The sequence below is a fragment of the Lathamus discolor genome, chromosome 13, assembly GCF_037157495.1.
Source record: "Lathamus discolor isolate bLatDis1 chromosome 13, bLatDis1.hap1, whole genome shotgun sequence".
NCBI classification, from domain to species: domain Eukaryota; kingdom Metazoa; phylum Chordata; class Aves; order Psittaciformes; family Psittacidae; genus Lathamus; species Lathamus discolor.
The window spans coordinates 12,952,600-12,980,396 of NC_088896.1; the positions used below are offsets into that span (position 1 = coordinate 12,952,600).

At 42.3% G+C, this 27,797-nt stretch overlaps 1 protein-coding gene across 1 annotated transcript in view; it reads right to left on the minus strand.

Moving 5' to 3' along the window:
- FASN (fatty acid synthase) overlaps window positions 1-27,797 on the minus strand; it is a 44,413-nt gene that overhangs the window by 15,155 nt on the left and 1,461 nt on the right. Inside the window, exons 2-26 of the mRNA XM_065694055.1 lie at window positions 21,262-21,408; window positions 20,309-20,461; window positions 18,843-19,016; window positions 17,775-17,975; window positions 17,211-17,333; window positions 16,441-16,556; window positions 16,079-16,213; window positions 13,740-14,199; window positions 13,214-13,401; window positions 12,235-12,424; window positions 10,775-10,869; window positions 10,224-10,358; window positions 9,725-9,928; window positions 8,090-8,205; window positions 7,464-7,639; window positions 6,927-7,118; window positions 6,559-6,639; window positions 6,285-6,470; window positions 5,801-5,980; window positions 5,391-5,594; window positions 3,675-3,985; window positions 3,144-3,533; window positions 742-906; window positions 442-560; window positions 186-340 (exon numbers count right to left, since the gene is read on the minus strand). Of these exons, the coding sequence (XP_065550127.1) occupies window positions 186-340; window positions 442-560; window positions 742-906; window positions 3,144-3,533; window positions 3,675-3,985; window positions 5,391-5,594; window positions 5,801-5,980; window positions 6,285-6,470; window positions 6,559-6,639; window positions 6,927-7,118; window positions 7,464-7,639; window positions 8,090-8,205; window positions 9,725-9,928; window positions 10,224-10,358; window positions 10,775-10,869; window positions 12,235-12,424; window positions 13,214-13,401; window positions 13,740-14,199; window positions 16,079-16,213; window positions 16,441-16,556; window positions 17,211-17,333; window positions 17,775-17,975; window positions 18,843-19,016; window positions 20,309-20,461; window positions 21,262-21,388 (4,576 nt within the window). The 5' untranslated portion in view covers window positions 21,389-21,408. The remainder of the gene's footprint in view (window positions 1-185; window positions 341-441; window positions 561-741; window positions 907-3,143; window positions 3,534-3,674; window positions 3,986-5,390; window positions 5,595-5,800; window positions 5,981-6,284; window positions 6,471-6,558; window positions 6,640-6,926; window positions 7,119-7,463; window positions 7,640-8,089; window positions 8,206-9,724; window positions 9,929-10,223; window positions 10,359-10,774; window positions 10,870-12,234; window positions 12,425-13,213; window positions 13,402-13,739; window positions 14,200-16,078; window positions 16,214-16,440; window positions 16,557-17,210; window positions 17,334-17,774; window positions 17,976-18,842; window positions 19,017-20,308; window positions 20,462-21,261; window positions 21,409-27,797) is intronic.

Consider the following 27,797-nt stretch of genomic DNA (forward strand, 5'->3'; position numbering starts at 1 on the left):
TCATCCCTCTTGCTGGCACCAGAATATGCTACTGTTCACTCCGAGCTAGAGCAGAAGAATTCCAAATTACCCATTTAAAAGATAATAATAAAAATAGTTGTAGCAACAGTAGCTACTAATTTTCAACTTTAAGTTCATTCAGACTCAAGTCCCTGCAAGTGATCCTCAGACCTCAAAGGCATTACCTTGCTGCAATGGAAGATGCCGGAAGGAGCCCCACTTTCCATCACGGTACACATTCATCACAAGGTCCCTCTGAACAATCTTCTGCATCTCCAGGGAAGAGAGACTCGTGGGTGGGACAGCTGATGAAGGGTTCAAGTTGGAAACAAACACACATCTAGAAGCCAAGAGTTATTTTATTTGTTTTGCTATAGCCTAAAAAGAAACTAACACAAAGTAGCTCACTTCCAACAAAGACTCAAAGGCATGCTTACGGACCTGATTCTGTGGCCTTCTGCTTCAAGGCGGAGACAGTTCACCATTCCCAAGATTCCAGAGTTCCCACAGCTGGTGGCAGTCAACCACACAGGCTGCTCTGATGGGTCAGCCAAGACCTCCTACAGGACAAGCCCCAAACTGTTTTACTAGGAACCACAGAAAAGAAATAGCCCTCATATCTTAGGGCAGAGTTGAGTCACTTCTATTTTAAGTAACTGAATACACACAAACATTGCTAAATATCTCATTTAGAAAATGTAATGATTTAGAAATTCAGATACCCAAGACACAAACTCTCACCTTTAAGGATTCAACCCACATAAAATGGGTCTCATCTATTGGCAGAAAAATGGGTGTTTTGGCAGGGGCTTGCCGGCGACACAGGAAAATAACTGAGCCAAAGAACGATTTCTTCATAGCAACCAGATTCAGTGAGGCTTTGCTGAATAAGCCCTCCCACTGTGCCTGTAAAATCAGGTAAACCGACAATTAACAGGAAAGCCAACTAAAAATACAAGTCACAGCTACACTTCATGTTGAGTCTCCTCAAAGACAGCTTCATGAGGAACAACAGGCACCGTCCATCTTTCTTGCTTTTGTGTGAAATCTTGGCATCTCTTCTGTATTGTCTCAGTACAAATACATATTTGATCAACACAACAGTATTTTACTCATGTCTAGACTACTCCTTCCCTAGAAGATCCTCAGAATGCAGTAGTACAAGTATCTCGAAGCCCTGGTTAGGGAACTAGTTTTACCACACTACCAGGGCGTGCAAAAAACCAAGCAGTGATCATGCTGTCAAATCCCATAGGATATTGAACATGCCTAGAATTTAATTCCGGCAGTAAGGTACACCTCCACAGTCAAACACAACATACAGATTCCAATACAGAAAATAATACAAGTGGAAACACTGAGCTTAGATGTTACCAGTTTATGTCACATAAGCCCTACCTGCAACAGAAAAACCAAAGTGCAACAGAGGAAACATGAAGCATCTACACACTTAAGTTAAATGAAATGGCATTTCAGAAAAACAGTTACAATGCACATATGGCATATCCAGAAATACTGAAGCTCCACTGTGTGAAGGAAATGCAAACTGCAGGCTCCTAGAAAAGCATCAATTTGCTTTTCATATGCCAGGCACAAACCAGCAGGTTTTTACAGCATGATCCCTTGTATCAAGGACTAGGTCCAGTGTCAGTGTCACTATTTAAAAAATTTCAAGAACTATATTAAGTCCTGCTCACTTGCTTGTGTCATATCATTTTCCTTAGAGAAGGTGCATTCAACTTGCATTGTGTCTTACCCAAGGGATTTGCTAATATGAGACTAGTGACACGACAGATCTAGGTTTTAAGTTATCAGGTTCAGTAGCATCTCAGGATTTTCTTTTTACTCTTTTACCCTTCACTGAGTAAGATACAAAGCTGAGAAACTTACCCTTTTCTTTTCAAAACCTTTGCAAAAAGTGAACAGCTGAAATCCAGATCATTGCAAAATTCAAAATCCAACTACCACACTCTGGAATTACAGACTAAAAGAGTTAAACTATTAGAAGTGCTACTCTCTTCTTACTCCAAAAGAAGGGTTCAAACTTAAACAGGGGGAGTTTAGATTAGACAAGATTAAATATAAGGAAGAAGTTGTTTACTGAGAGTGGTGAGGCACTGGAATGGGTTGCCCAAGGAAGTTGTGAATGCTCCATCCCTGGTGGTGTTCAAGGCCACGTTGGACAGAGCCTTGGGCAACACGGTTTAGTGCAAACTGTCTCTGCCCATGGCAGAGCATTGGAACTAGATGACCTTAAGGTCCTTTCTAACCCTAACTGTTCTATGATTCTAAGAGAAGAGAGACTACAGCCTCTCTAACTGGGAAGAATGCATGTGTCCTGTAGAGGGGCCATTTCACATTACTTCTTAGTCTAACAGCTGCTAAGAGAAGATGATGTCCCAGTTCTTACCCTTACCCTAGCCATTCAACCTTCCTCTCTTGTGCCAGCATTGGCATTACTTCACCTGCATGATGTACTGGTTCACAGATATAAAGTGGACACACAGCTGCCCCCCACATCCCAAGGGCTTATTTTGCTGTATCTCATTATGGGACCAGATAAAGTGGGGAGAAAGGCAAGGAAGGAAGTGAAAAAAGAAAAAAACCCAAAAACCAGCAAAAAGCGAACAACAGAAAAACATCTCACAAAAAACCCAAACAAAACCAAACATGAGAAAAACCTTCCTCTGTGGGAGCACTTCACTGTCTGAACTTCACCAGTTTGTAACATCTCATTCCCAGCAGTGATATCAAAAGGAAGAGAGATATTCTGACACTGATGATTTTAGGATCCTACAGGGATAAAGCTGTACCCCACCCAAAAATGCAGCACATTATTTTAGCTATAAAGGAATTGTTCTGGCCAGTGTTTTCATACAGATTATACAGCTATACAAATGACAAGGAATTATTTTCAAGGCATTAAGAAAAGCTTTCCTAACAAAACTCAGTGTTTACTCTCCCAACCTAATATGTGGAAATTCACAACTCTATTTTGAAGAAGGGTTTATTACATTTTTCTGCAGAGTACCCCAGTGGAAAGTCATGTAGGTAATGTCTACTCAAGTTTCATCACAAAAGCATCTGCAAGCAGAAGACTCCAGACTATCCACAGAAATTATCTGTCCTTCCAGGGGGCTTACCTCACTCAGGAAGCTGTGTTTCTGCTGTAGATCTGGACTTACAAGGAAACTGACAATTTCTCCAAGAGTTTCTCCTTTAAGAAGAGTGTGTAGCAAAACAAACCCTCCTTCTTTCACTGCAGCTGCCAAGTTAGAGAGAATTTCAGTGGTGTTCCCTATGACAGTTGTTAAGCAATTGTATACCACCAGGTCAGCATTGGCCAGATTTCCAGAGGGAAGGCAAGATGGATCCCACTGGCTAACGGAAACTCCAGCATTTTGTAGCTCTGTTTCACTATCTGAAAGAGTTTTCAGGATGCGGTCAGTGGCAATGTAGTCCACTTGCAACAGGGGCTGAGCATTCAGAATACTTTTGATGCGAGAGAAGAGACGCCCGCTTCCTGCAAGAGCCTGTGAGAAAAGAGAAAGGGGAAACGAGGTTGAAACATGAATGATATCTAGAATTACAACTGGAACAATAGAAGTACATGATCATGATAGAGGAAGGCCTGGAAACACTAGCTATGATTCCATTCCAGGCTTCCAGCTAACCTCTACTATCTTCATTCTGTAAGTGGTCATGTTCTCCAATGCCACACCAAGGCAAGTCTTCAACTCTGAAGAATCCAGCAACCCATTGAGAAGAGGGTCATCCTGGAAATGCATTTTCTCTCGAGTCACAATCTGTTCCAGCTCAGAAGACAGATTTCCATTCAGTTCCAGATGGCAAATTTCAGCAAGGATATGCTGAAGGCCCTTCTGTATGGGTGAGGACTTTGCAGCAGCTACTGCAGTTTCTAGTCCAGGGATGACTAATTTGACCCCATGCACCGCCACCTTAGCCTGTACGTTCTGGATAAGATCTATGGAATAGAAGAGGAAATAAAACAAAGAATCAGATTTTCTGAAGATTTGTCTCTCTTTGCCTCCGTTTGCTACACCAGCTGATCAGCACCACAAATCACAGCATCTTCTATCGTCAGCCCAACCACAAAGACAGTGCATGATCCAGAACATTCATATTATTATGTATTGTGCAGTAGCTGCAGCCCCAAACAGGAAGCTTTATGGCAAGACAGTATAAACCACCAAAATTACCTGTGTCGAGAGTCTGACTCAAAGAAGGCAACTAACAGAAAACTTCTGATTTAGGGGGTCGTGGAAAGACAATTGTTAAGTTTCCACAGAAGCAAAAATACTAAAATGGTTTTTTGCTTTGTAACTAGATGGAAAAGAACTTATCCTGACCAAGATCAGAAACAGCAATATGGAAAATAAGAATTCCACTACAGCATACATAAAGAACTTTGGGAGCAGTATTTGGACACTGAAGAAAAATTTATTTAAATATTTAAATAAATAAATAAATAATATTTATTTATTTTAAATAATTTTTTAAAATTCATTGCCAAATCAAAGGATGAGTGTGAGGACACTTTACCAATACAGAATGACAACATTGCTGTCTCGAGATATAACAAAATTCATCATTAGAGTAAAGCTGCCAAAATATTAGTAACTTCCCTCCCCTCCTTTGATGAAAAGTCGCTTAAAGTGATGAGCTGAGTGGATGCCTCCCCATCCAAAGAGCACTGTACTAGGCTACCAGTTTTACAATAGACTAAGTTCATCCTGTTCTTGCAGCAAACGCAAGATTTTTTTTGGCATGCCTCACTAAACCACTTTATCCTTCCTTGGATATGCTCTTATGCCCACAGCCAAATGAGAACAGACATGTAAGCTTCTGCATCTCGGCAGGTTGCAGAGGAAAACAAAACAAACAAGCTAAAGCCTTGAGTAAGTAGGCTCTCCTGTCAGTGTTTGAAGCAACTAGGCTGGGCTCCTCCTCAAAGATGATTTGTGTGCCTCTGCTTGCAGAGGGGGTTTTGCCATTTGACACCACATTGACTGTTATAGACGGGTAGATGCCCCTCCCCACAGTTCTACTCCTAACCCACATTCTGGAGATCATAGAATGGTTTGGGTTGGGGTTGAAAGGGACCTTAGAGATCATCTAGCTCTAACCCCCCTGCCTCAGGCAGAGACACCTTCCACTAGACCAGGTTGCTCAAAGCCCTGTCCTTCTGCTTCAGCTAGAAGTAGTTTTTAGCTTCTAGCAAGTGTACAGACATAGGACCCCGGCTGAAGTCTTCAACAGAGACCAAAACTTTATTTCTTGGATATTGTGAATTAGACTGAGAGAAGCTGTTCCTGTATTTGTCAGGCTATAAGTCTCCCCCAGTGTGACAACAAACAATCCCACTCTACCTTTGCAGTGCTCCAGGTAGGCATGAAGATGGACGCTGGAAGACAAACAGTTACTCTCGATATAGGGCACAAAGCAGAATTTTTCCAGGGTGGGAGGGATCCGTTCCTGCTGTCGCCGTGGTGCAACAGAAGCATGTAGACCATTGATCTGAACACCTCCTGCTTTAAGGCTACCAAGACAGGGGTCCACAACAACATCAAGAACTGAAAGACAGGAAAGAAAGGTAAGTTTGTATCAAATACTACAAGCATTTTATTGAACAGTGTTACGTCAGACTTTACAGAAGCTGCAGAACGGCTTGGAAACCAAGAGGTGCCCCTCAAAGTACATCCTGCTTCTTAAGAAGCCACAGACTGATCCACACAGCAGTCAAAACAACTAATAACAGCCTGAGCATGAGAAACATTACCTTCTACATTGTCCTGGTATTGGCACACCTTCTCTTGATGCAGCACTGGATCAATACACACCGAGCGAATCCTGGTGGGTAAGCGTAGGCTGCGCCCACTCTCAGATAAGACGATCATGTGTAGCAGGGTGTCAAGGAAGGTCACCCAATTCCCATTCCACAGAACTTTCCCTGTGCTTGCTGCAGAAGAAGAGTAAAGAGAAACATCATGGTGATTTTGTCACTCAGCAGATGCCAGAAGTCACTGCTTATCAAACACAAAGTCTGAAGTGTGTACCCAGCTTCCCCTGTAGCCTCAGTCAGTTGTACATTGGAGGTAACAGCTTTCCCAGTGCTCTGCCAGAACTCTTGATTATTCTCCATTATCACACAAAGTGTAATTACCACACAAAGCACAGTCAGGTGGACTACAGACAATTAAAAGATCAAATATTCATTATTACTATAATCATGCTCATCATTCTTCTACAGAAAGTAAATTCACCTTCACTATCGCATTCCAGAACACCCTGGAAAGTTGGTCCATAATTATATCCACGCAGATGCAGCTCTTGATAAATGTCTTCTTTCAAGAGGCCAGACCTTGAGCTCATGTTGGCTTGAGTCTGAAAGTCAACTAGCTGGTTATGGAAGTTCTTCAGAGCAGTGTTTTCTAGGAGGAAAATCTTCCCTGATGGGTACAGTGGCAAGAGTAAGAATCACCAAATGTTCATACATAATGGATTTTAATAGGACAGGGCACTCACACTTTGACTTACCACTCACAGTCAAATTCTCATTGCCTGACACCTCAAAATAGTGGGAAGCAGGCATGAGTCTAACTTCCAGCTGTACTGATCCTGCAAAAAACATGGAAAAAAAGACAGGATTATGAGATCATTCATTGCTACCACCCTCAAGCAGAGACTTCTTTTTCACCATTTCTAGACTCAACACACACAACACGTAATAAATACGACCCTAACATGTGCTACTTGAACAAAGAAGTGAATTCCTTCAGTCAGTTATGTCGCATTCTCTATAGTCTTCTTCCCGTGTTTCTCTTCACTTTCCTCTTGTATTTCTTTCCTCCCCCTGCCATCACCTTCATTACAGTTTGGCAGTTGTACCAGCACTCCTCACTCACCCTTTTTGGGAAGGATAGTTGCCTGGTGAATTGTGACTTCTTCAAACATAACAGCCATTTCCTCCATAGCCATGCCAACAGACCGTGCCAGAGTTCTCCAAGCCAGTACTAGGTATCCCGTTGCTGGGTACAGGACTCTACCATCAATGCAATGATCAACCAGGTAGTGGTCAGGAGAGTCAGGACTCACATCTGGCAAAGAATGAAGAGCAGAATGAAAATAATAAAGACACCTTAATAAAGAGGTATTTCCCCCTCAGTATCTGTAAGAGGTTCTAACTGTTGCAACTATCCTTCCTGGCAACACATAGCTCTTAAAACTACTGAGAGTCTGAATCATAACTGTTTCCTGCTCTATTCACATTCTTTCATACCATTTCAGAAGCACATCCAGTCTTTTTCACTTCAAACAAAATATTAAGAAGATGGCTTAAAAAATGCTGCTTTGAGTATCCTTTTTCCTAATTTTACAGAAGAAATGCAGATGGAAAGTGGGAAAGAGAAAAACAGAAAACCAAAACAGACAGTCAAACACACCAATAGCGTAGACAGATGCAGATGCAGAGCCTCCGGAACCTGCTGGAAAGTCTTCAGCTTTTGGAACATCCCAGTCCTGGCTGTGGTCCCATTTGATGTATGGAGAAATAAGGGGTGTCCCCACTGGGACAGGGTATTCCACAGGTGGGAACAAGTTATTTCCAAGCACCTTTATCCTAGGAAAACAAAATGGAGCAAGACAATGTGTCTGGGGGAGCAAGGGTGTGCAGAAACTGATCATAGTACTTCAGAGGTCAGAGAGTAATTGGTCTCAGGCTCCACATCTGAGATTTTGTCAGGAGCACCATGAGCACTTATTGCAGCCAAGTCTGTAATTCTAACAGTCTACAAGATGCCAAGCTTATTTCCAAGAGCTAGTTTCAGGTTCCTAGGCCCCTAAGACGGGATTCCTCTTTAAAATGCATCTTCCCATCCCAAGCACTCTCTACCCCAAGGCAATACTTCATAAGCAAGAATGTTAAACATGTAAAGCACAGACGTAAACTCCATTTTCCAGGTCTGTGGATGGAGTATTTCAATCTTTGTGAAAACATGCATGCTAGGAAAGAATTTATGTCTCTTCTCTAACTGATACCCCTCTCACCCTCCTCCCTTAGTCTCCTTACCCAGTTAAATGAATCTTTCCAGTTTGTGTTAGGAAGAACTCCAAATTACTTTTTTGCTCTTTCTTCATCAAAGGCAGAATGGTGCAAGTTGGTTTCAAAGTTCTCTTCAAGATAGCCTGGTCAAGTAGAGTCCATAATCACTGGTGGAAGGCATCACTACTATTTTGTTTCCGATTTTTTCTCTATAATTGTCAAACCACTTCTGTTTCTGTGCCAAGAGCTGTGTGCTAGGTGCTGGAATGTGCACCATTTTAATAGGGAAGAGGAAGACAGCACAACACCCCTCAAGCACCTCAAAAAGTAGCCTATCTGGTAAAACAGAACCTATGCAACATTAGAAAAATCTGCCAAAACACAAGTCTCCCTTTCCCAAGCAGATTGTCAAGTGGAATCAAAAGCTGCACTTTGAGAACTGCAAGATCATCTCCTCAAGCCTCCCCACTCACACCCTTCCCCCCCTCCTCAATTTAAGCCCTTAATCCCAGGAGCCCCTTGTGGTCTGGAGCATTCTAGTGCATTGTCTAAGTGACAGCTATTAAAATTAAAAAATGCAGCCTTGAACATCTGATCTAACTTGCAGCTTCTCTTCAATTTGATACCACGGTCTTTAAATGAGAGAAGGAAGGGAGGGAAGAGAAAACCAGATTACTCTCAAACCCAGCTGATGTAGTCTTTATTCGCTTCCATTAGAGTCCAGACTGTATAATCATTTTAACATGAAGTGTATCACCTTTTTATTGAGAAAAAGATCTGACTAATTTAAAAGCTTTGCTCTGATTCTCCATTCAAGTCACTTTCAAAGCATAAATAAGACTAACATGACATAATAAATACACCCTGTCTGGAACTCAGAAGCACTGTATAACTATTAAACTTGATTCACGATTAACTATGATTCTGCTTAAGACTTTCGTCCTCTTGCATGCCACATACCAAATAAAAAAGACCAAAGTCTTAAGTGATAGGCACAAGATCACAGCACTGATCTTGTAGAGCAAGCGCATCCTAATGCGCCTCATGTTCTACATCCTTTACTATGAAGCTAATTCCACAAGGATCAGTTCCTACAGTGCGAGGAGAAAGGAATAACGATCTAATCATTAGGGGAAAGCGGTTTATGAAGAAAGCAAGCTCCTGTAATCTCAGACTACTTGGCCTGGAGAATAGGAGAAAACACCACTCCTAGTCACCAACTTCTAAAACAAGAATCTCAAACCAATTTAGTGTACAGACAGTGATTATAAGTTTTGCATAGAGGTGGCCTTTTAGTCCTTAATCTCTCCCCCACCCCAATTTTTGCACACATTCTCCGTTAGATCTAAACAAGGAAGTGCTTTTCTTACTGCACATTTCAGAGAGCTAACTATCAACTATCTGAAATGCACGGCAATAAATAAAGCAACAATTTTTTTTTTTGTTAATAGTAACATCAATCACTGTCCCACCCCCATACCCCTATCAAGAAAATGTTAGAACTGAGAGACACTCAAAAGTACTAGATGGAGAAAGTGCTCCCAGAACTGGGGAGGCGGGAGGGAAGAGGAAAAGCGGCTTTATCCCCTAGTCCTCAGACCCTCAATCTCCTTCCTGCAGCACATCAATATAACATCATACCAACACAATCAAATATAATACCTGTAAAAGAGCATGTGGAGCAATCTCTACTACAACAGCATTCTCTGGAATATGTTTCAGACCATCGTGGAACAGCACTGGATTCACTAGGTTGTTCACGTGATACTCTGCAGAGCAACTCCTAGCCAGATCACTCTGCCACTGACATTCGGGGATAGACGTACTGATCCATCGTGCTGAACGAGGTTTAGGGCGTGGAATGACCTACAGACAGACAACCAAGATGGACAGCAGAACACTTACATGTTACAGATAACAATAAGGTAAAAATCAAGCAGCCCCTCCTTTTTGCAGGCCTTTTTTCCCAGCTTGATTGCTCAGGATATCCTTCTACTTGAGGCCACAGGACTTCAAGCCTCAGGTCTCACTGAGGTCTATAAGCTTTTCAAGAGATTTTCTTCTCCTCCCAAAGAAAGGAGCCCCTTAAGCTCAGTATCACATATACTCAAATCCGAATGCACAAGCGCAAGCCATGTGAGCCATAGTTTGGCAACATTACCTTTTTCAGGGCATTGAGCAGCACTGGCGCAATAGATGCCATGTAATAGGAATGATAGGCGACTCCAGCACTGCGCACCTCCTTTGCAAACACACCCTTCTTTTTCAGTTTAGCTACAAACTCATTCACAGACTCCTAAGAAGAAGAATATAAGTGAAGTAAAATAAAAGCTCACAATGTATCTGAGCTCTGTATGAGTCACTGTACTCCCCCCATGGCCTTCACCACTTGCAACTTAAGGGGAGCCATATCTGGGATGACATTATTGCCCTTCTCAGCCTTACAATAATGTTGTCATGCCCATGGCTATAAGACTATTCAGTGTAAAGAGATCTTCTATTACTAGCTTACTGAGGCACTATCATTACTTCCTCTCACAGAAGATTTGCATGTTTAAGTTTATACAAAGCACCATGTCCCCCCACATCGTATTAATCCATCTCCCCTTTGTAAGGAGCTGAGCTTTAACTTGGCTTCAATCTTTCTTCAAAACAGAACTTCATGAGTCCCAACCACAACTCCAGTGTGCACCATATCAGTTCCTTGCTCACCAGAGGCCCCGAAACAGTAACAGTATCTTCTGAGTTGTGACAGGCTGGTACCACATTTGGAGGACAGCATTGCTTACATTCCTCCCATGTCAGACCTGCAGAAGGAAGACCTCAGGACAACACAAGTGCTTCTAGCAGTGAGCCTCATAAGGGGAAGCAATCTTAACTGCACAATCACTGCACTTAACTCAGCATTTTGCTAATCTGGAAAGGATTCTTAAGATGGACATAGCTTTAATATGACATTTATCACTGTGATATTGAGCACAAGAACAGAGAACTGTAGCTTTGTACCATCCCATCAAGGGATGGAGTGGGAACCCACACACTTTTGAAGAAGCTACAGAATTAGTTGTTTTGTCTTACCCTTAGCAATCTGAGCTAGAACAGGAGAGAGCATATGCAAGTTTGACTCACAGAAATAGAGACACAAAATATCTTAGTGGCTTAAACTAGCATAACCAGCTGTGCAGCATCTGGTCCTATAGTACACCGATACAAGTCACAGGAAGAACAACTTGAACTCAACATCATATTTTTAAAAATATGTTAGATGCAGCACTCCGAGATACATTCTGCGATAAATGTCACGTATTTGATATCAAGGGAAAAAAAACTAAATTAGATAGGTAGCCCTTTGTAACACTAATTAAAGTAAGTAGTTTAGGATTATTATAAGTGATCTAGTCAAACATACTGCATTAGACCTGCAACAGCTTTTCTCTTCAGTGTTTCAGTTTTTTATTTACCACTCTGTCCAATAATAAGAAACAGCAGAACATGCTACCAATAAAAATTTGGTTTTAAACATGTAAGTCACCATGAACCCATGCCACAAAATAAAACTGCTGGGCTCAAAGTTCAAACTTTCACCCAACAGTGGGGAAAAACTACATGATTTACAGAAACACTGAGCAAAGCTTGTTCAGGAGAAAGCTTCTTCCCAAGTGCTAGTAGGGCCAAGTAAATTCTAACAGCATTAAGTTCCACTAGCCAGTTGCCCATGACAGAATAGTAGCTTAATGCTTTCACGTCTCATTGCTCTTGTAGACAGTATCTTTCTTTTTCTAAAAAAATAAATTAAGTGTGTGTATATACAGACACACATATATAAAAGCCAAAATCCCCAGTGCCTCAGATTTTCACCTCTCTTTACAAGACTATTTATCAGGCTTCTGTCATTGGTCACTTATCAATAAATCTCTCCATTTCCACTTAAGTTTTGGATGAAGTACCAAAATGCTGCTGTATTCCAGGTCAGAGATTACTACCATTATATCAACTGAAATATTTAATAACCTGTTCTACATCAGAAGAAAAAGAGGAGGCAACAGCAGCAAAACTTTTACATACATGACTGACTTCACCAACACATTTCAAAGCCCTATTTTATCCCAATGTCACACAACAGAGACCAGATGTACTTTCCTGTATCACTCTTTTGGTACGTGTATACCTACCAACAGCAGCCATTGCTCCTGGGGGCAATTTGGCCTCTTTAACACATCGTCCCCTCCAATAAGCTGCAAGAATGGCTTCTTCATGACTTAAGCAGTCATCTGCATAGCCACAAGCTAGCTCTCCCACGGAGTGGCCCAAAATCCCATCAGGTTGCAGACCTGCAGCCTTCAGCAAATCAATCAGGGCAATCTGCAGAGAACAGTAGGATTAGTAATTCCATGCCAGAGTAAGCAGGTGTCAGGACTCAAAAGGCACACAGCAGTAGTGAGTGCATTACAAAATGCCTTTTTGGTACAGATACTCTTCTTGGTCTTGCTGCATTCTTTTTTATTATTTATTTATTTATTTTCCATAACTGCAGCTCCAGCTTGATTTCAAATGAACCCAAAGAATTGCTGTGTGACTCCAGTACTGTTTGGGTGTCTCCACTATATAGCTTTCCACTAAGGAGCTATTTCCAGCAACAGGAGCCTGCCAAAAGCATATCTGTACAAAGAGGCAAGACGAGCTTTCCAGATCACTTCAGAAGCTCTGCCTCTAGTTTTTAAAAAAAGTTAATCCCACACTGACATTCAGAATTAAAACAGACTTCATGTACTATCATTTAGCTCATTAGCAGAACAAACTTCAGAAGGCATTCAATGGAAGCCTGTTCCTTGGCATAAACATTTACATAAAGCTCAGACATCCCACAGTCTCTTGAAAGGGAAAAACGCCCCACGCACACTCAGATACACATGCAAATCAGTCCAGATCGATACTAGTCGAAGTATCTTGCAAATGACAGAACCCTAAACTGTCAAGGGTGCAAGACACTCCCTCCTATCAGACAGGGACTTCAAACAGCTGCCATTTACTGGAAGCACAAAACAAGCTTCCATTAACCACTGTAAGGTGTGATTGGCCAAACACACACTACCACAGTGTGCTTAGGCGGCTTGAGTCCACAAGCCCCTCCACCAGTCCTTTGAGTCTTACCTGAATAGCAGCTAGTCCAACAAATGCATAGACGGTCTCATCAAAAGTGTTTTCATCTGCTTGCAGAAGCAGGTCTGAGACCTTTAGGCCTGTGTTCTTCAAAGCCTCATCCGAGCGCAATATAGACTGGCGAAACAAGTCCAACTTCATAAGACTCAGGCCCATACCTTTCCACTGTGATCCCATGCCTGCAGGACAGGCAAGGAGAAAAGTGAGCTATAGTAACGCTTCATAAAAGGAGAAGCAGACATCACACGCTTTGGCAGCAAAAGAATTCTAAGAGCAAAACATTGTACATCCTCTAACTTAGGCACTGCTTTTTATTTTCCTGGACTTTGCTATCATGCAGAAGATAGCAAAGTTGGAAGGATTAGATAAAATACAGGAAATGTGAGTTTCCTATACATACTGCAGGGCTGCAAGATACTTCCTCATGCCAGAGTGGAGGACAATATTAGAGCACAGAATCACATTGCTCAACCCCCATATCTACAGAGGGATGCAGCACATCAGTGAGCACACCTACCTGAGCAGATGTACCAGAGCGGTCTACCTGATGCCTGAACTTGCTGAACCTCTTTTATGTCACTCTCACTGCCAACCAGCGTGTAGCCCCTGTAGGGCATGGAGGATACAGGAATTGCAGAGATATCAGTGAGCAGGCTTAAAAATGGGCTGCATCCTGCATGTTTCCTGCTTTCCTGAATTAATGTTTCCACAGCTTCCTGGGTTCTGCCACAAATTTGAACCAGTCTTGGCATGTTGCAAGTCTCCAGAGGCTGGTGTCTGTTCTTATCTGGCCGCAGAATGACATGAGCATTAGCACCTCCAAAGCCAAAAGAGTTGATACCCACGAGGCCACCTTTCACTGGTGTTGGTTTACAAACAACCTCCAAAGTGCCATCTTGTAAGGCAGGAATATCTGGGTTTGGGGTATTGAAATGAAGATTTGGAGCCCACAGCCCATGTTCCAGAGAAAGAATGACCTGCAAGGAAAAAAAAGTGTTCTGTGCTCCACATTCTTATACAAACATCTATTTGTTGTTACTGGCTTAGTACAAATGACCATGTAGCATACATTAAAGGAGCTCTCTGTGTTTGGATAAAGGGATGCTTCAGAGAACAGCAGCATTGATGTTACTGTGGTAGTACCTACTACACCCAACCAAGAGGCTTTGTTTTTACTTTAGAGCAAGTAATTAAACAGGTTGAGTAGTTCAAACGTGCAGGTGAGTTTTCACCTCCCTTACCAGAATTTTAAGTAAAGTGGCCTTGGCAAACTCTACTTTCTTTCCTACCTATCCACGTAATTAATGGATTCTCTTAAAGTCTGAAATCAGGTATTTTAAAGGTCCATTTTCCTAACTGACCTCTCACATATGAGAGTGTTTTATGGAATTACAAAAGAGCACATTTACAGAAACTGCAGACTTTGAGAGATGGTTACTGTCTAAGAGACGGTAGGCTTGGTGTAGTTTCTTGCCTGGTCCCAAGGGTGCCTGAACTGCCATTCTGATTTAACTGTCAAACTTTAAACTAGGAAGTGTTGTCCAACTTTCAAACGATCAACGAGAGAGACAGAGTTTTCAGTATCCCTCCAAAGCTTCAGGTGCTTTCAAGATCCCAGATCTGGCAACAAGACCTAATGTAACTTCATAAAAAGCCTAACTAAAAGATATAGCAGGCATGATGGGTGCCACATGGGCTCTTGCCTGTAGCTGTAAGTTCTGATACAAAGTTAAGTGAGAAAACTGATGAAAAAAGAGCGAGAAAACATGGTGTCAAAGAAGTCTTCAAAAAGTGATTGTCGGCCTTATCTTTGCAGTCCTGCACCCCCTAAGAAACACAGATGGCGAAACAGTACCTCAGAGTTATGGTCCTGTCCTGACAGATCACAGCAGAACTGCACTAAACAGTTTATGACATGCAACAGTATGGATGGAGAGGTTTATTTACAACTCAGTTGTTCCTACTATGAAGAAGGTTGTCAATCTAAGAGATAAGAGGTGTTAAACTGCCCTCTACAGAGACACAGACACTGCTGTCTCCACGATTTGCATAGGAATCTATTCAGCAAGTTTTATGTATTCACATCAAAGTAACCACTTTAAAGAGACTAAAATTCTAGCAATGGCCATGTACGTGACTTCCATTTGTGTGGTTCTAAGGCTGTTGGTAATAGGCTTACAACCAACTGCGAACATTAGCTAGCCCTCTGCTAAGCAGTTTAAACAGCCAGCGTAAATAGGTTATTGTCTGCCTACAGTAGTAGTTAGTAGGCTGGTAGCCATATCCCAGAGAACTCACCTGACTTTTTTCCAGTCTAAGAGAGAAGAGGAAGAGATGATACATGCCTGACAAACAGCCAGAAGAATCAGCTACTCTTTTGGCACTGAAAGGCCACACTGACTGTCGTCTTCAGTCATTGCCAACTACTCCAAGTATCTAAATCCCTCTACCTGTACACTGTTCAAACCCAACCAACTTACAGCAGAGTTCTGTTGGAAGGTCCAGTATAAGGATAACTAATAAAGTGACCCCAAAGCCTTTATTCTGAGTATAATTATACTTCAGTTCCCCTTTCCTACTGAATCTCTACAGAAGTAGGGAAGGGGACAGATGCACAGCAGAGAGCCACAAAGGAATTTTTGTTGAGCTTGCAGAACAGCCACCGAATACTTTTAAAAGTATTTGAAGGTGAAGCAAGCAGATCATTAAGGAGAATCACCTGAGTTCCTCTCATTACCACTGAATAGCCTATCCTGGATCAGTGCAAATTTTCCTCAAAACAAACAAACATTAAGACCCCCACTTAATGTTGTGTTCCCTCCCTCCCCAAATTTTTCTTCTCTAGCCACCCATTACCTTGGCCAATGCAGCAAGCCCAGAGGCAGGCTCTGGGTGACCCATGTTTGACTTGGTTGATCCAATCAGCAGTGGCTTTCTCTCACATTTACGGAAGATACTTACAATGCCATTTAATTCCTGTGGATCTCCAACCTAGTAGGAAGAGAATCAGGACAACTATTAGCTAGCACTTCTGAGACGCACCACAAAAGAGAAATCTGGAAAATTAAGATCCAGAAGTGGTGAGGCAGTACATATTCTTGTAACTGACAGAAGGGAGATATGTTCATTTTGGAAAAACAAATAATTTGATGGAAAAGTGGCAAGGGAAGAAAATAAGGGAGAAGAAAGCACCCCAAACCCAAAGGCACCATGCTGACCTTGGTGCCTGTCCCATGCGCTTCAATATACTCCACTTCTTCAAGTCTGATACTGCATTCTCTGTACAAAGAGCTGACCAACTGACGCTGCATCTCTCCAGATGGGAATGTCACACCTAGGACCAAAATTGCTGTCAATTCCTCTAGTATCAGACATGTGTTGTGCTGATTTTAGCACCCTTTCAACTGCTACCAGGTCCAAAAACCCCAAAGAGAAACTTTTTCAGGATTTACACCAATGTCCTTAGTACCAAACACAGTAAGGCTCTCAGGATCTTTGGAAGAAGATCGGGGTACCAGAAATGGACCTTAACCAATGAATTAAGACTAGCGTGGAAAGATACTGCTTAACAGAACACTAGGAAACATCTACATCAAACAGAACAAGTGAAATTTGGTATCTCCATAAGTGGGACAGCAGTAGAGAAAGAGCCTTATAGTCGCACCTCATCTACACTTCTTCTATCAGTGCAGAGGTGTCTTGGGGAAGGCTAAACTAGCAACAGGACATTCCTGTTAGTCCTGCCATAGAAATCACCACTTTTCTCCTTCACCTTCTTTACAAAACAGGGTTCTGAACTTTGCATGACCGAAAAAACCCAACAAAACCCAAAACAAACCACAAACAACAAAACACCCCTGCAAAACAAAACACAAAAACCCTTCCAACATCTAAGACAACAAACCCCACAACAGCCCATTTTTCATGACAAAGACTCTAGCCTGAACAGTTGTGTAGGTATCTGACTTTTCAGAGGCTCAAGACCTACCTTGCTCCTTAAAGCCATCAGTGTTGCTTCCAGCATTGACTATAGTGGCATAGATCCGTTTAGCCATAGATCTCTTGGTCAAGAGAATGGCAACAACTGCTTCAGAGCGACAATATCCATTTCCTGAGAGCAGAGAACAATAAGTCACTAATTGTGCTGTGCTCTGAGAAACACTGCAAAGCACCACGCAGTAAGGTTATCTCATTCCTGAGCTACTGCTTACAACAGATAACTTCAAGAGCATGACATCTGTGTCTTTAAAAAAAAAGAAAAGTCCTAGAAAGGCTCATTGCTCATCACAAACAATGATAAGAATTTTCCATCAAGAGACAGCTAGTTGCTCTCCCCAATGCCTGAGGAATGAGCCATACGGTTTCTTCCCCACAGTTAGTTTTCCAGGTTCAAAAAACACACAACCAGATCAGGTCCAGGATATGTCCTGAACAGTGTACCCAGGAAAAACTACAACGCCAGCTCCCTGCTGTACTATGAGAGTATCTGGTCAGAGACTCCACAGCAAGTTCCTTTCATATAACATGACAAGCTTTGGTACTAATGCCTTACCTGAAGCATCAAAAGCCTTGCAGGCACCATCAGGACTAAGCATACCCAGTTTCATAAACTGCACAGAAGTGTTGGGTTTCAGCAAAATGTTGACCCCTCCTACTAGGGCTGCACTGCAACATCCATGACGAATTGCCTTATATGCATTTTCCAGAGCAATGAGACTAGAGGAGCAGGCCGTGTCAATAGTTATGCTTGGTCCTTAGGGAACAGAAAGGGAAAACAGAAAACCTGGGTTTTACTATTTCATAGAGTTGTTCTCCAAATGCTACAGGATGAGATCACAAGAGAAACACACTCAAAATATGTTAAACAAGTAGTTGCTTCAGAGTGCAACAAGTAATGCTGATAAAATGGCAGACAAGAATCATCACCCTCTGCTTGCTTACCACATAATGAGGGATGAGAAAGGTGGAAAAAAATTGTAAACAATTTGACTTTAATGGTATTTTTTAAACTCCTATCTCTGTCTCCATCAAACAGAGGTATTGTAGGCTCACAGGGAGGTCTCATCCATTTCCCCATTCCCACTAAGAAAAAACTCTCACCCTTTCTGGTGCTACCCTTGCCATTATCTCTGTTCTCTGCTGCTCTTCAAAGCAATTCCAATCCCCCCACTCTTCAATGCCACACATGACTCTAGTCACACCCATGCTGTTTACTCACTTAATTTTGGTGGCTCTCCCACTTCTTCCACTTTACTCAAGAAGAGTCAACTTTTCTACTCAGTTTGTCTCTGGGCTAGCTGACTTGTACATAGCTTCACACCAAATAGCAGTCTGAAGGCTGGAAAGAAACTAGGCCTTTTTATGAAGGCCTCCTGACATCATCTTTCAGATGAATGCTAGCTATACCCTTCCACAGCAACAGAACTACAAAAGCCTTATAATGAGTCTTATTAGAGTTATATTTTCTGCTTCTCATATGCCTCCTTACAATAGTTGAATGCTACTTTCTCATCCCAAAAGGGATCTACATCATCATATCCATTCCCCTCTACAAAACACTGTGGTACAATCACACTCAAATCACAGTTACTGACCAGTATTGAAGGCTTGAGGCACTTACCTGTAAAGTCATAAAAGTAGGAAATCCTGTTGGCTAACATAGCACGCTGGCAGCCAGTCATGCTGTACCCCAAAAGCTTTTCTGGATCTTGGCTAAGGGCTTCACCAGCTTCTGACCCACTGGCACCAATCCACACACCTGTGTCTGTGCCACGAAGGGTGGCCGGATTAATGCCTACAGGAATAGAAGGTGGCAAATTACAGCAGACAAACTTATGAGGGGCAAACTGGGGAGATATCAGGTATGCTGGCACCAGTTCATCACCTTCTTCTTAACCCAACTTTCTGACAGTCCTCTGCAGCATTGTTCCCTTACCTATAGTTACCTTTTACCTGTTTCAACTGCAGACCTTACAAGTCTCATTACAGAGTCCACCAGAACCTTGATGCTGGCTCTTTTGCCATACCAGAAGCAGCTTTTCAGCTTAGCTCAGCATTGCTAGAGCCTTGTATAAAAAAAGTGTACAGGCTATGAGAGACACAAATGCTGATCAGGTAGGCTAACTTCTGACTTACAGTACAGAAAAAAGAAGCAGGTCGAAGGGGAGAAAAATTAAAGCACTTGGAATGTCATGTGAGCACATGAGTATCTATCTCTATCCACATATAAAGCCCAGATCTGGAGTACAAGACAGAAAGGAAAATTCTTCAGCTCAAAAGCCAACAACCAGAACAAGAAGCAATTCTGCTCTAAAAAACTGCATAGCAAGCTCAACTTGCAGCAATCTCTGCTGTTTCTTCTGTGTACTTCAGGAGTCCTGGAGACAAGCAAAATATTCAAGTCTCCAGACAGACTCAGCAGCAGAGGAGCAAGTATTAATTTTAATGTGTCAGTATTAGTGAGGTGGTTCCAACTTTTTCCCCATATGCTTATGTTCAGACATGAAACTGATTAACATGAAGAATAATATTTTTGGCTCTGTGGGCAAGTAACTCAGAAGCTCAAGAAGCTAGCAGTGATGGACATAAGAGGCTCCTATTTCTGAAGGTACACTTCCTCAACAAAACTTCTATAGAACAGAATCAAATAGCACAAATTTTCTATGAACCTGGCCAACAGACAGGAATACACCAGGCCATCTGCCATTCACTTAGGCCATGGATGAGATTTCTGACCAAGTCATCTTCCTTTTGCACTACAAATATGTCTTTAACAAAGGAATTTTGGAATATTAGAGTAGACCAGAATATATAAAAGCTCAAGCACTGTTGACTGTTTAAGTGCTTCTGCTGTACTGGTTGTACCACATGATGCAGGTACAGATTCACCGGCAGTCAGCACAGACTTCCTAGAGTTCCAGAGAAAACAGCTTTGTTCTAGTTAGTTAGTTAGACCAGTTCTTTGGTCTCATCTCTAATGTGACAGTTTTCTCCTGTTAGAGACCCCACCACAGAGGTGCATGTCTGTACCTGCTGATCAGAGACAGCACAGCACAATTCTCCTGGTTCAATCCCTCAGCTATTTACCTCCATCCAAAATAGCTTCATAAGAAACTTCCAACAGCAAGCGAAGTTGAGGATCCATTGTATGAGCTTGTTTGGGGTGAACCCCAAAAAAGGACGCATCAAATTTGCTTATGTCCTTGAGCTTTCCATTTCTCTTGGGCAGTCCATACATTCCTGAGAAGAAAAATTCAACAGTCACAGAACACACCAGTTTTGAAGCGAATACATCAGTTTTGAAGCAGCTACCAGCTGAGACAAAGTACAGAATAACTACAGCTGATTCTTGACTAGTCATGAAACCTCACTTTCCTGTTGCAGTACCCAGAGTGCTGCATGAATATACACCTACCTACCTTTCAATATCATTTGAAAATGAGCATGCTCCATTAACAAAAAAAAACTAATTTTTAAGACTCTCCTGGATATGGCAGCAAAAGACATTTATCTGGTTTAAGCATTTTTGCTTTGGAAAGTTGTACTGAGCACATAAACAGTCATATCGGTGGTTCCAGTCAGTCATCAGTTAGAAGAAAAACAAAAGCTACCTTTTACTTCTGCAAACTGCTAGCTTGAATTGGACAGACATGTGCCAAACACTTCAGAAAGACAATCAAGACAAAATAGAACATTGTAAAAAGCCACAAATGACAGGACTGGAGTGCCTGTGCTACTTCTGAACCCAGAAAAATATCAGAGTTGTCTTGCTGCCACAGCAATCACAACTGGTACAAGATTAAAGCTGCCTAGCTGCTCTGTTAGTATTCTTTTCTTTGGAAGTAAGCTACATATTATTTATAAGCTGCTACTGCATGGGATGTAACATTCATGGAAGTGTTCTGGTCCTGGATTTCTTGACATATCAGAATAGAATTCAGCTCTGGGAGGGTTTTGCATCCAATAAATCCTTTCATAGGATAATTCCTCTAAAATGGTCAGAACTCAGTGCTCCAAAAGAAGAGACAATAAGCATTCACCTGGTTTCCACCTCCGATCATCCTCTGTGACCATATCAACTCCATTAAGCAGGTTCTCCCAAAACTCTTGCAAGTTCTCAGATTCTGGCAGCTTTCCCGCTATGCCTGCAATCACCACGTCCTCCATCTCTTAACTTCTCCCTGTTGCTGAGATCCACAAAGCAGTAAGACTAGTAAGATTTCACACAGAGCAGAAGGGTATATGTGTCTCCCCTTTCTGACATGTTGTGACAAACAAGCACATTTGCAGGAGAAACACCCACACAGGAACAGCCCATGGACTCTCTACTGAAAAGAGAAAGGCACCACAACCCTCTCCCCTCCCCCCAAAATCCAAACCAAAAACAACAAGAAAGAAAAAACAAGACAATCAAACAGACCATAATATCTGTGGGGTCAACTGATCCTGAAGGAGTGTAGGGCTCCAAGAACCACCAGTTTCTACACGACAACTACAAAGCTAACAGGTCTGGCTCTACTATATGCAGAGCCGCTGTGAAGTCAGCAAGCAGAGAAGGAAGATTAACATGCTGGAGCAGAGGTGGGTGGAGAAATGATGAAATACATACAGTAAAATACATAATTACAAGGCAAACCTAAGAGGTAGCAAAACAAGTTCTACACTCATTACAAAGTTAAATGCTAACTTAAGAATCAATAATCAGAAAGTTGGGGGGGGACAGATGGACAGGCAACAACATGACACTAAAACTACACAAACACAAAACCGAACAAGCACCCCACCCCCAAAATCAAACAAACAAAAAAACCCCCCAAAATCCCCACCACACAGAGGAGAAAACCCACACAAAACCACAAAGATTGCAATACAACTTAACATTATTTTAAATACCTGAAACAAGAAGCAAGTTTTACATATAAATTTTTTCCAACTGGAGCCTGCACTGCCATACATTTAGAGGACTAGTTGGCCAGATGGGATGAAATAGCTTAGCTGTCGTCCCAAGAAAACTGCACTCTAAAACCCCAATGTCGAACACCAAAAGAGAACATCATGCCACATAGCACAGCAGGCCATCTATACAAATCACAACACCAAATGACAGCTCACATATTACAGTCAACACATTTCTTTTCTATTACACTTAAAATATATTAACAACTAAGCAGAGAGAAGGCAAGTTAACCTAATGTTCCAGTTAAGTTGAAACTATAGTTGGTACATCCTAAGTAGGCAAGTTAAGGGGAGGGAGGCAGCCCCACATATACGGGGGTTCTTTTTATATATATATAGGCTGTTGAGATTATACCTATAGACATATAAATAAAAGTGCAGTTGCATGAACAAAAGCAGTAGAAAGCATTTACACTACTTCCTTAAATAATCCTTCTGGTAAGTATACACAAATTATGCTTTAGAGCTTTTGTGTGGGCTGGACACCTCTCCTATGGAGACAGGCTGAGGGCTGGACTTTTTCAGTCAGAAGAGAAGGCTCCAGGGAGACCTTAGAGCAGCTCCAGTGCCTAAAGGGGCTGCAGGAAACCTGGAGAGGGGCTTTGGACAAGGGACTGTATGGACAGGCCAAGGGGAATGGCTTTAACCTGCCAGAGGGGAGACTGAGCTGAGCTCTTAGGCAGAAGCTCTTCCCTGTGAGGGTGCTGAGGCGCTGGCACAGGGTGCCCAGAGCAGCTGTGGCTGCCCCATCCCTGGCAGTGCTCAAGGCCAGGTTGGACACAGGGGCTTGGAGCAAGCTGCTCCAGTGGAAGGGGTCCTTGCCTGTGGCAGGGGTTGGGGCTGGATGAGCTCTAAGGTCCCTTCGAACACAAACCAGCTTATGATTTTAACAAGTGAAAAAGAAAGAAAACTGGGTACTCAAATAGCTAAAAGTCTGCCGTAACAACTTTGAAGACATGACTTTGCTATGGAAGACTTAACATTTGCCTTCCATCTCATATTGTGCTCCATAGTCCCATGCAGGCTCTCTGCTTAAGTGCTGCTGGTGATTGATTGTCTTCACAAAACAGCACTAAAGTGTACTCTTAAAATAAGCATTGCTGTTTTTCCAACCCAAGGCATTTCATTTAGGCATGGTTTTGCAGTCTCTTTCAGGAGTTCCCAATGCTTCTGAGCAAGAAACAGACCTCTCTCCCATGTACACACTGCTCAGGCATAAAACCTTCTTGTAGCTGGAAGAGGTTGGGGTGGGCTGAGGGAAAGTCTTCTGGTTAGCCGAGGTGTAGCTCAGCCAGGACACAACACCACAGAAGTTGTTGCCTGATTTCTTTTACCCTTCCTCTTTCCTTCAGCAGTTATCTTGATTCACATCTGTGGAGTAACTTGAATTATGCAACATGCAACACTGAAGTAGAAGAGATGATTACCTCATCCAGTCCATCCCTTCTGGGAACAGATAGGCAAGTGCTCCCAAAAGGGCATCTTGGACTTCTCAGTCTTATGCTAAAAATCCAGACAAAAGAAGTTCCATTCCACTCTGGCTGTTCATTTAAAGAGAGAAACACTAGTCAAAAGCACAAGGCTCTTGCTGAGAAACTAATCCCCAAAACAAGTTGGCAGTAATAGGCCCGTTTCACTCTGCTCTTAAGAGAAGCCTCTCAGCTTCTCTACTCAGGTAAGTCTAATAAGTCAACTTTATTACTGGCATTACCACTGTGCCTGGAAAACCCAGTCAAGAGCCACAACCGTAGTACTTGCAGCAGTTCTGCACTGGGGGCAGGGAAATAACGGATCTCAAGCAGAAAACTTACAATTTAAGTGTGAGAAGAGAGACATGCAAGATGATAATGTGATTATGATTCTATTTTATGCCTCTGCTCTTTGGGTGATGAGCTCTAGGGAGAGAAATACAATTCGTATTTCAGGGGACTGAAACATTAGAATCATAGAACAATTAGGGTCGGAAAAGACCTTAAGATTATCTAGTTCCAACCCCCCTGCCATGGGCAGGGACACCTCACACTAAACCATCCCACCCAAGGCTCTGTCCAACCTGGCCTTGAACACCGCCAGGGATGGAGCACTCACAACCTCCCTGGGCAACCCATTCCAGTGCCTCACCACCCTAACAGGAAAGAATTTCTTCCTTATAGCCAATGTAAACTTCCCTGTTTAAGTTTTAACCCATTACCCCTTATCCTATCACTACAGTCCCTAATGAAGGGTCCCTCCCCAGCATCTTTATAGGCCCTCTTCAGGTACTGGAAGGCTGCTCTGAGGTCTCCACGCAGCCTTCTCTTCTCCAGGCTGAACAGCCCCAACTTCCTCAGCCTGTCTTCATACGAGAGGTGCTCCAGCCCCTGATCATCCTCGTGGCCTCCTCTGGACTTGTTCCAACAGCTCCATGTCCTTTTTATGTTGAGGACACCAGAACTGCACACAATGCTCCAGGTGAGGTCTCACAAGAGCAAAGCGGCAGGATCACCTCTTTCGACCTGCTGGTCACACTCCTTCTGATGCAGCCCAGGATACGGTTGGTTTCTGGGCTGCAAGTACACACTGAAGCTGGCTCATGTTCATTTTCTCATCGACCAGCATCCCCAAATCCTTCTCCGCAGGTCCGCTCTGAATCTCTTCTGTGCCCAACCTGTAGCTGTGCCTGGGATTGCTCCGACCCAGGTGTAGGACCTTGCACTTGTCATGGTTGAACTTCATAAGGTTGGCATCAGCCCACCTCACAAGCATGTCGAGGTCCCTCTGGATGGCATCCCTTCCCTCCAGTATATTAACCGAACCACACAGCTTGGTGTCATCGGCAAACTTGCTGAGGGCGCACTCAATCCCACTGTCCATGTCACTGACAAAGATGTTAAACAAGACCGGTCCCAACACCAATCCCAGAGGGACACCACTCGCTACTGGTCTCCAGCTGGACATTGAGCCATTGACCACAACTTTTTACGTGCTGCCATCGAGCCAGTTCTTTACCCTCCAAGTGGTCCATCTATCAAATTGATGTCTCTCCAATTTAGAGACAAAGATTTAGATATTATTTCTGGGATTGTTCCTTCCCATCCTGCATCTCTTTCCCTGGAGTACCAGCATCAGAAAAACTGTCCAAATCTTGAGAAAATGTTCTTCTGAGACAGTGAAGTGACTGAAATTTATCAGCAAAGCAATTTTTGCTAACATCTCATGAATGTAGTTGAGTAAGACTGTCAAAGTTGGAGAAAAAGATGCTGCAGTCATCAAAGTATAGAAGAGCCAAGACGTTAATTTTAGCTGGGTGAATGGGTAAGAGCAGCCACAAGTTGAGGATTTTTATACACCAAGAACTGGGGAGATTTAGGCTTGACAAAGAGTTCCAAAAGCCTACATCTAAAATAATGTATAAATTACAGATTTAGCAGCTGACAGAGATAATTTGCTATGAAAAACAACAGTAGGAGAAGGAAAAATCATTAAGTCCTCCCTGATTAAACAGTGAATCTAATAGATTTATAAAAGCAACTAGTGATGGGAAAAGGGTGAATGGCTCTAAATTAGAAGAGGGGAGATTGAGGTGAGCTCTTAGGCAGAAGCTCTTCCCTGTTAGGGTGCTGAGGGGTGCCACAGGGTATCCAGAGAAGCTCTGACTGCCCCATCCCTGGGAGTGTTCCAAGGCCAGGCTGGACAGGGCTTGGTCCTCCTGCACTAGTGGAAGGTGTCCCTGCCCATGGCAGGGGATTGGAACTGCTGAGTTTTAAGGTCTCTTCCAACCCAAACCAGTCTAGGTTACGGCTACCAACAATGCTTTTTATCTTTCTTCACAGCTAATAAGCTGAAAAAACATTTTAAAGCTGACTGACATTACCCACAAATGATGTATTGTACTATTTTACTGTGTTAGAGACTGCTTTTCTATAGTGCATTTTTAGACTATGCATGGCACACCAGCAGATTTTGAAGCAGAAAAATCAATAAAATTATTTCTAATCTGTTTTAAAGGAGATTGGACTACAGCAAATATACAGAACAGACTGTTCCTACTGAATTTGATGAGCAAGGCTATTGAAAGCAACAGGTCAAAAAAAGGGGACAAAGAAGATAAAGAGAGAAAAAAAACCAGGATTCTCTGTTTTCTTAAGGCTATATTTTGCTGGATCCAACCACCCTTTTTCCTCCATTTACGCCACAGTTTTGCTTGAATGGAATTCTGTGAATTCTTCCCAGATTGCTTCTACCCACTCTTAAAAATGCAAGCTAACACCCACCCCAACATATCAGTCCAAAAGACATCTAAGTTAAGCATAAGCTACCACCTCAGTGGATTTACACAATATTTTTTGGCAATGATAATTGTGTTGCTGACTCACTCGGTTGGTGGCCAGTAATAACTAACAATCCCTTTATTATTGACTAGTAACAACTTTCATCACTTTATACCTGTGCTCACCTCCCACAGCAGCCATTTGACAAGGTTGTTTTGTTTATTGATGCCAATTCCTTTCTCCAATAATGTTACACCTTCTTAACCTTGCTCTCTACGTATTGCATACCTACTGGTATCAGGTTAGCTTAATCCTATTACCAATGTTACTCTGAAGTTGAAACACTGTTCTCCATTGCATTTAAAACATTTTTCAGCATCTCACTAATCCACCACCAAAAATTAATAAAGAAGAAAAGTATTAGTCATCATTCTCCACCATCCCTGGCAGCTGCACAACTTTTTTCTTTTTAAAGTAATTTTATCTACTGTTTTCCTGCAAAAACATCTTTGTCCATTAAGATTGTAAGCTTTTAGAGGGGGAAAGAAAAAGGACATAAAAAATATAAAAGTCATCGTAAAGTTTGATTTCTTCTCCCGCTTATAGCTGACTTGCCAACTGCGGAAGAAAATACTTATTCTGTTGTACCAACATCCACCTAAGGTTCAGTGAAGAAAGGAGAAGAGGGAGGGAAGAAGAGACGGCAGCGTAACAACAAATAAAATCCAAATCTAGTTTGGCACGATGCACAGTCCTCTTTCCTAGACAGGAGAACAATGCTTATTTCACTGTTATTTTAATGGCTGTTATCAAGGTGGGGCAAAATCCTCAAAGCTACTGCTTCCAGGCAGCCCAAATTTTGCTCTTTTTTGGAGCTCACATTATTGTAAAATGAACCATCTGTGACTCCTCCAAAGTTTCCTTCAGCACGGATATTGACAAATGCATTGCTTTCTTAGTTTTTCAGTATGACTACATCATAATCCAGCTTTCCTAATCTCTGACTGTCATTTCCAAATTTTGACATTAAACCTGTCATTAAATAGTAACTTCGCCTCCAATGTGCCAGAATGCTTGCCTCCAAAAGAAAAAAAAACCAGCTAAAGCCTTTACAAGACAGAGGCAAACACGAGCGGCTTTTCTGGTTTTTGGTTTGTTTTGGGTTTTTTTTTTTTTTTTGCATTTGGCTACATCAATGTGTGCGCCATAGGTTCCATTTAACCGAAACAGACAAATGAAAAACAGTAGTGAGTTTCATACTGAGAATGCACTACTTAGCAGGAAATACAATCTGACTAGGAAGCTAGCATTTGAGAAAAGCAGGTTAGATTTTGCTCATGGGATCGGCACAGTTCTGTTGATTCCCAAAT